The following is a 9,083-nucleotide window of genomic DNA, read 5'->3' as shown; positions in this document are numbered from 1 at the left end:
TATATAGTTTACTTTCTAATGCTTCACAAGTTCTCTAAAAGAAGTTATAAAGACAATATATAGATAATTTCTAAAAACCACCGTCTATAAATAGATATTGTCATAAAGACATATCTATAAATAGACATGTTATATAGTTTGCCCTGAATTTTATCTGGGGGAAAAGGAAGAATGAGTAACCAGAATAAAATTAAATGGACAATTGATATTGTTTTAGGATTACTTTCTATAAAGTAATTAAGAAGTTTCTATAAAGTTTTAAGATTCTAACTTTTTTCTGTTTTCCTTTTCAAAGGTGCTACATATAGACAGTGCTACAAATCCTAGACTGGATGGGTAGCTGTTCTGAGAAAACAAACTGCAATAGGTAGGCTGACAAAATGTTTAATTCCTAGAACCCCACATCTAGAAGTCTTCCCATATTTGCAATGATCTCTCTGAAAACTAAGGTTAGTTCCTAGGTTGTTTATTCACTGTTGATTTCTGAAACAATAGCTTGGTTCTACTTCACAGCCTTGGATGGCAAATTCCAGCTGTCTTTTTGTGATAGTCTCTATGACTGTAGACACATTCTGTTTTCAAATGACAAGGTTGCGTTGATAACCCAGAGTGGAAAGAAGATCACTTACAAAACTGCAGTGATACAATTTCTATCTCTTTTGGAAAGGGACATCCATTTAAAGAGTTACAGAAGTGACCCTTCACGTTTTACACCTTAGGACCTCTAATATTCACACCATTGTGTGAATTTAGCGATGAGTCTCAGCAGATGTCACAAGAAAGTCCTACCTGGACCAAGCTATATCCTGTGCGCTGGACCAGTGCGCGGAGGGCTGCTTCCTTCTGGGTGCCGCTCAATCCATCCCCGGATTTGTGATTTGATTCCATTGAGAGTGATTATCAGCAAAAAATCAGGTTAATTAGGGTTGCTCACTGAAACCAAATTTAAGATAAATTAGGTAAATTACTGTTGCCAAGTCCAAACTTGTCCTTCATCTTCAGGAAACATTCTCTATAAATAAGTCATTAAGGTTAAAGCAACTCACAACTACACACAAATGAGGCCAGGTAGATGTACTCTTAAGGAGTTTTTTAAAAAAATGTTCAATATTAGTTGAAATTTAGAAGTCAAAACCAAATAATACCCGTTCTCCAACTAGTAGGCAGATCAGTAATTCTCAATCCTCTTATCTCAGGATGTTATCAAGTGCTTCAGAACAAATTTTCTCACGCCTATTAAAAGAATATGAAGGATCTTACAGATGTGGGAAGAGGGCACTCAAGACAGGGCGTTAAAACTCTCTGAGATTGAGCTTTTTCTAGTCTCTGTGTTACCTGAGACATTTACTTCTTCTCCGAAGATAGATTTCTAGAACAGAGTGTGCTGGCATCTTACATGCAAAAGTCACCATGTAAACTACTATATTTGATAAAAATGTGACATAGATTTTGAAAAAAACAAGAACAAGGGATGCTTTTGAGTGAGTGTGGGAAGGGCTTTCTAACACGCAGATCATATACCACATACACACTCAGTAGAATACATGAAAACCTTTGTAAAATCTAAGAAATGTTGCAAGTTTACATATGTTGATGTTTGTGTCTGTATACAGGAATATATAATTTCAGCATTCCATCGTCTATACTTTCTATTTTGGGAACATGATTTGAACCACATGTCGCATGTGATGGTTGCTCAAATGCGCAGGTTCCCAGGACAAGGATAATGGCCATTCTGAAGCTTCTAGGCTGTGGCGGTGTGAGGCCCTGGGGGCTCGCATGGGCACAGGTGGACACAAGACTTGCTGGGTTCGGGTGAGAGTGGTACAGCGAAGGCTCTATGCTGGGTCTTCACTCCGCTTACTGTGCTCCGCTGACCAGCACACAGGAAATGTGTTTTATAATGATTTGAATCGAAATGCAACTCTAATATATTTGACTATAGGTCCTTTTGAAAATTTTCTGTCACGTGCATTGTGATTTCCTATACTGCTTTTCATTGTCATTTAAAGACTCAGAATGAAAAGGCCATTAATAGCATGGGAAACTGGATCAAAAATTGGATGACAGAAAAAAATGAAGCCAAAGTGATCATTTCAAAAAAAAACAAAGCTTCAAGGTATTTTATTACTAAAATTGCTATTACTTAAGTAATGGAATAGTAATAGAATATTACCATTAGTAATAGCAAGATTATTAGGACTATTAATACTAGTATTAGTAACAATAGTAATAGTAGTCTTTTATTACTAAAGTAGTAGAATTTAAAAAGTCCCCAAACTAATAAACAAGTATCATTTAGAAAGTAATATTTTTGATATTAGAAAACCAAAGGAAAAAATATGAGATTCCAGAGGGAGACTATTTATTCACCTGTTATAGGGATAGAACAATGTCATCCTCTGCATATAAGTATGGCCTGCCTTTGATTTTTCTGATGATTCTTGCTTGTTCCTGACCCAGGTCAGTTCAGTTTGTGGTCATTCACTATTTCAAGAAGTATATCGTTAGTGCTGTGTATGCCAGCTATGTCCTGTGCCCAGCTTTAGGGCATCGTGTTTTATGGGCAGTCTGCTAACTCAGTAAATTAACATGCCAGTTTCAGTGTCTATGCTTTGCAAAAGGCAGCAGCTTTTTCTTTTTAAAAAAGTCTTGAGCTTGTATCTTGGCTAAGACAAAGATTTGTTCTGATAGGAGTGATTTGATATATTAATACATGTTGCAATCTGAGTTGGGAAAAGTAGCTTTACTGATTCATTTACAATGTAAATGTCTTTTCTATGGATACTACAATTTAGGGGTAAACAGACCTGTATTCAGTTTATAACCCTAAATTGCTGGTGAATACAGTCATAGAAATCTCCATGAAACAGTATAAATCCTTTTAAAACAAAGGCATTTTGAAAATTTACAAAGAAAATTAGTCTTTAAGACAAAAGTCGAACTCTTGCACTTTCCCCAAATGTTGCTAAAATTGTCTTTTCATCAGGACATTCTCAAACTGTCCCACTGTGCTGAATTTAACTTGCAAGAGCAGGGAGGCTGTGGGTGGGGTCTGATGGGCTTATTTATGTTTCTATTATAGCTCTTTGAAGGCAAAGTTTATAATCTTTTGGCCAAGTTGTAGATTTGCTCTTTGCTGAATTTCACCTTTTCCATCAAAAAGGTAACAGTTCATGGTGAAACGACAAGTTTGTATTTGCAAAACCACCTTTAGTTTTAGTTAATAATTAGTAAAGGTTATTAAAGGTATTTTGACATCAGAAAGGTCTTTTGATCACATATAAATTCACTCTGAAGTTATTGAGAAAATCTGTGACTTCTCAATATAGTCCCAAATCATTGGAAATCAGAACATGGAAATAAAATTCAGAATTTGCTATGAGAGACACTTGATCTTTAATTTTTATTTCTCAAAAACAATCATCTCTCCCAGTGTTGAACTAATCTATGGGGAGAACTTGAATCCCAGATAAACATTTTTTTAAGCAAGTCAAACTTTTGTTAAAACCTTGGTTAATTTGAAATAAAGGTTTTGCAATACATTCTCTAACTTAGCACTTTGTAAATTCTTTAGATCTGAGACTACTGAATTGTAAAAGAGCAGTCCCCAGTGTAATTGATTGAGGAAATAGAATTTAAAACCAATATAGGGTGAGCATTAAGACCCTTAGAGGTAGAGGAAAGCACTCCTATTTATCATTTATTACTTCAAAAACTATTTATTGTGTATCTACTATTTTCTAAGAATTTTCAAGACATTAGGGATGTAGCCAAGAACAAAACAGACCCCTCCCCCAAAATATCTCATGGAGTTTTATAAGTGAGAGAGATATAATAATAAGACCAATTAATAAAATATAAAAAGTAGATCTCATGGAGGTAGAAAGTATAGAATGGTGGTTACCAGAGGCTGGAAAGGGATGAAGGGAGGGGGATGAAGAAAAGTTGGTTAAGGGATACAAAAATACAGTTAGTAATAGAAGCAATAAGTTTTGGTATTTCATAGTACAATAGGGAAATTATAGTTAATGATAATTTATTGACTATTTCGAAATAGCTGGGAGAGATTTGTAATATTCCCAGCACAAAGAATAAATGTTTGAGGTGATGGATACCCCAATTACCCTGATTTGATCATTATACATTGTATACAGGTATCAAATTATCACATGTACCCCCAAAATATGTACAACTAATATATTAATAAAAATAAGTCAAATATGACAATTTCTCACGGGAAAAAGCCAAGAGTAGAAGAGGAATGTAAAGTGTTTGTTTGTGGGTGGGCAAACAAATAGTGTGGTCCTGATAGAGTGAATTTGAGAAAGACCTAGAAGCGAGGGATGTACCTGGGGTAGAGCGTTCTAGGTAGAGGGCCTGGCAAGATTAAGGACTGAGCTGGGAGCTTGTTGTTGGATTAGCAAAGAGGTCAGTGTGGTAGAGGATGGGGCTGAGAGAATGAGGAAAGAAGTGGGAGCTGAGGTCAGAGGGATAATGTCTGATCGGATCATGAAGGATCTTGTTGGTCCCAGTAAGAACTTTGGCTTTTGCTCTGACATGTGCGACCAGAGCATTGACAACATTTTCCTTATGTTTTCACAGGATCACTCTCTGACTGTTGGAAATACATGGAAGGGTGTGAGTCAGGGCTGGGACAACGAGGAGGAGGGATTGGAGGTAAGTAATGCAAATACAGGGCCTGGTCCTGTTTTTATTGAAAAATTTTCTGTTTTGCTCATTATGGATTTTTTGCATTGGTTTTGTTTTTTTAAATATTGCGTTAAAATATCATTTGTTGTGATTACCGAGTTTTTTGGTGCCACCTTAAATTTTGTATTGGAAGCGAGTAGCTTACTTGCCTCACTTAAGTCTAGCTGGTTCTAGTCGGTAGAAGGGCAAAGGGAGAAGCAGGGAGACCAGTTAGAAGCCACTGCAATATCCAGGTGAAAGATGATACTGGCTTGGACTAGACTGGTGATGGTGGAGATGGTGAAAAGTGGTAGAATCTTGTATGTATTTTGCAGACTGATTAGATGTGTTGTGGTGGAGAAAATAAGGAGTCAAAGATGGCACCTGGTTTTGGGCCTGGGTAACTTGAAAAATAGTTGAGGAGTAATGAGTTTATAGAAGAAGAGCAGAGGCTCAGTATTGTGCATGTTGATTTTGAGCTGCCCTTTAGATTTCACATGGAGAAGTTGAATGGACAGGTAGGTATATGAGTCTTAATTTCATGGGAGAGTTCCAGGCAGGAGGTATTGACTCGGAAGTTATCAGCATAGAGATGATATTTAAGCTGTGAAACTGGATGAGATCATTTAAGGACTGAGTACAGAGAATAGGTCCAATACTCATCTCTGGGTCATGCCAACTTCTGGAAGTCCAGGAGCTAAGGAGGAACGAGCAAAGGAGACTGAGACAGAGCAGCAGAAAGGCAGGATGAGAACCAGTAAATGAGATGGTTTGGAAGTAAAGTAAAGAAAGGATTTGGTGCACCAGTGAATGATCAGCTGTGCCAAGTCCTGCTAAGTCAAGTAGGATAAAGCCTGAATAGGAATGCCGACCCTGGAACTAGACTTCCTGGATTCATACCCTCATTCTTCTCCTTAAACTGTGTACTCTGGGCAAGTTCCTTAACCTCTCTGTGTCTCAGTATCCCTAATTGAACAATAATAGTATCTCTCTCAGGATCATTGTGAATATTACATGAATAATATATGGAACGGGCTTTGGAAGCATTCTTGGAATATAATAAATATAATAAATGCTAGATTAGTGTTAGGCATAGATATATAAAATTTAAAAGAAGAGAAAGGAAGAGGCAATATAATCACCAAGCACCTTAGCTTTTAATTTGGAGATTCTACAATAAGAAATTCCACAGGTTTGTGAAACAGCACTGTTCTCTAGATGGGAATGGCTGAGAGCAGAAAGGTGCAAAGGAATGGAAGTTGGATGAGGGTTATAGTTAGTATGACAGGAAAGAATATGTATTCATATACCCACTCTAAGCATCAGTTCCCTCATTTGTGAATTGGGGTAGCAAGCAGGCTGTGGACAGTGCTTTTGTGAAGATGAAATAAAAAAACACATGTGAAGTATCTAGGTTAGGTCTAGCATGTAGCAAGTGCTTCAACATGACTCGCTGTTCCTGCTGACAACTCAACTTTGGAGGAGAGGAGCAGAGTGGAGGATCAGCAAAGGGACTCCAGAAACGTTGGAGACATCAACACTTCCTTGTACCATTTCCTCCCCCTTCCCTTCTTCCTTATATTCATCCTAAAAACAGGGTGAGGGAGGGACTAATAATATGAAAAGCCTTGGGTTTCCTCTACCTCTGCCAGCTTTGGTGACTCTGTGATCAATGTCTTTCCATCTTCTCAGACAATATGTTTTTTTCAGCAGTGGAACACTTGGTTCAAATGTATTCTCACCACCAAACCTGCCATATAAAAATGGTCCCCTTTTTTACTCTTCTACTTCCAGCCCAGTACAAGTTCTTTGAGCCTCCATTTCCTTATGTATGCAGTTAGTATAGTCATAGGTCCTACTTCATAGGGTTCTTTTCAGTATTAAATATTAACATACATTTAAAATACTTAAAATGGTTTCTGGTATCTAACTGATAAATATTCACTATTATATCATTTTAATTATTGTTGTAATTATTAATCTCTAACTAATTCCAAGAGGTAGAATTTCAAAACCATTTGTGGGGAGGCTAAAGTCCCAAGTCCTTAGCATGACACAGCATCCCTTGAGGACTAAGATCCTTGACTCTCTTTCTAGGGTCATTCATGTGCCCAGGAACTTGACATTACCATGTTTTCTTACACCTCTAGGCTTTCTGCTTGAAATGCCTTTTCCTTTCTGTATTTCCTGTCTTCACCACGTTAGCCTTACTGATGCATCTAGACTTGACTGAAATGCTGTCTGTTCTGTGATGCTTTCTTTCACAACCTCCATGGGTAACATTATGTGCCACCTTCTCAGTGCTCTCAAGAAAGCCTGTACATCCCTGCATATTGCTTACGTTACTGTAATTATTTGCTTACATGTCTTTCTCACTAAACTGTGAGCTTTCTGAGTACAGGGACTATCTTGTATTCATATTTTTTTGCCCAGAAGGCTTAGTCTGACATTACAATAGGTGCTCAATAGATACTTGTGCAACAAATAAAACATCAGATCAGCAATTTTATACATTACAGTGACTTGCACTCAAACAAAAGTAAAATTAATCTGAATCTAATATCCTAATACTTATTATTTCTCTTTTTCCAGTTACTTCCTGAAAGTTCATCCTGGAATGAACTTGTTTTATGTGAGAAATTGATTTTTGTGGTTTTCTCTGCATTTATTCTTATCTCATTGTATTTGTGAGAGAGACAAGAAGAGTAAAAAATATGTAAGCAAATAATTACAATAATACAGAGACATACAGGCTTTCTTGAGAGCATTGAGGAGGTGACACTTAATGCTACCCACAGAGGAGTGCAAAGTGATTAAGAAATAAAGTTGATATTTGGATATATTTTTCTTCTTCTCTATGTCTTTCTTGTTTTATATTTGCAAGCTTAGTGCCTATTTGACCAAGAAAAGAAGGACCTAGAAGTTACTGGGGTCCAAGTTTTCTGCCTTCTTGAAAGACAGAAGAGGATTGGAAGGAACAGCTCACCTCATCACTTGGCTGCAACAGATCAGTAGAAATTTCCAAAATTCACTGTTGGGCAAGGTTAGAGCTATAGTTCCTGACCCTGATGGTATCAGGTGCCAGTGGGCCCTGGGTCAGGGAGGGTGGCAGGGAAACAGAGATGAGAAGGAACTTGGACCAGATGAGCTGGTGGGGTGATAAATTCTGACTTTTCTAAATCTAGACCTGTCAGCTGGATACTATATGCTGTTTTTTAATTATAACTCTGATCTCGAAAGAGGAAACACATTCATTTTGTAGATAAAAATTGATCCCACATGGAGAGCCAAGTCATGGAAGGAAAACTAGGAGGGGATTTTTAAGTGAGATTTGTTATCTAAATTTGCCCAAAGTTATGGCAATAGTGGAAGGTCTTATGGTCCTAGTGGAACATAAATTGGCAGCTAAGGAAACAGAAGAAGTGAGAAAATAAAAAAATTTGTTTTGGTTTGTAAAGTGTCCCCAAGTGGTAAATTGAGTAAGGTATGAGATGAAGGTAAGAGAAGTCCAGGATAGAAAAGCACATTTAAAGAGTTGAGAAGAAATAGCTTGGAAAAGCAAAACCGTAAGTGGTAGCTGTGAATGATGGAGAAGAACTAAAAGGAGACAAATGATCAAGACAGGGAATTAAAGTTAGAAGATTTCTTGGTTAAAAAATCAAATGAACTAATTACCTTCAACCTTAACAAAAGAATCAACAAATGTTAACTTAATATCTGCTACATATGAGCACTGTGGTAGACAATTTAGAGTTAGAAATTGGAGGGATTTCTGTTAATATGATATTTGCTATCTTATTTATTTGACTTGATTTTTCTGAAGAAGTTGGAAAAGGAAACTGGGCAGAGAGCAAGACTTTCTGGCTCAGTAAGCAGAGGAGAGGTGTTCTTCTGTAATTGTGTGGGGGGCCACCCAGGCCTGTAATGTGCATTTCAAATTCACGATGGCGTCACTTGCCAGTGGGAACTCCCCAGACTGAATCCAGGCTTTCTCCAGTGTTTCACTGTGCCCTGATATTGCATGATGTAGGCTCGACATAACTTTTATGAAGCATGCAAGTTGTACAAGTGGTTTTAGCATGAATTTCAGCCTTTGAGTAGCTCCTGGGAATTTCACATGGAAGGAGTTGTAGATTGTACTGAAATGGTTTATGAAGGATTTATGCCTAAAGTTCATACATTTGCCTGATAATGTGAAGTAAATATTACTTTGCATTGCTTGATAAAAGAAATATAAATTAGCTCTAATATTCACCTTGGAGAAAATTTTTGTAATTGGTCTTAAGTTTATTTTAGAAGTGAATTAGTATTATGGCTCTTCATTTGTCCATGCCTTATGAACCATAGCAGAATTAATAGAAAATATGCATACATAAAATTCCAAAATATAG

General features: G+C 37.0%; 1 protein-coding gene across 2 annotated transcripts in view; it reads right to left on the bottom strand.

The window, feature by feature from the left end:
* The window catches only part of A1CF (APOBEC1 complementation factor), an 83,221-nt gene that overhangs the window by 55,843 nt on the left and 18,295 nt on the right, over positions 1-9,083 (bottom strand). For both annotated transcript variants that reach the window (XM_012659761.1, XM_012659763.1), the window contains exon 2: positions 790-933. In XM_012659761.1, coding sequence (XP_012515215.1) covers positions 790-888 — 99 coding nt within the window. In that variant the 5' untranslated portion in view covers positions 889-933. The remainder of the gene's footprint in view (positions 1-789; positions 934-9,083) is intronic.

The sequence above is a fragment of the Propithecus coquereli genome, unplaced genomic scaffold (assembly GCF_000956105.1).
Source record: "Propithecus coquereli isolate 6110/MARCELLA unplaced genomic scaffold, Pcoq_1.0 Scaffold63, whole genome shotgun sequence".
Classification (NCBI taxonomy): domain Eukaryota; kingdom Metazoa; phylum Chordata; class Mammalia; order Primates; family Indriidae; genus Propithecus; species Propithecus coquereli.
The sequence above is the reverse complement of the archived record's forward strand: the minus strand, read 5'-3'. Positions and strand labels throughout refer to the sequence as shown.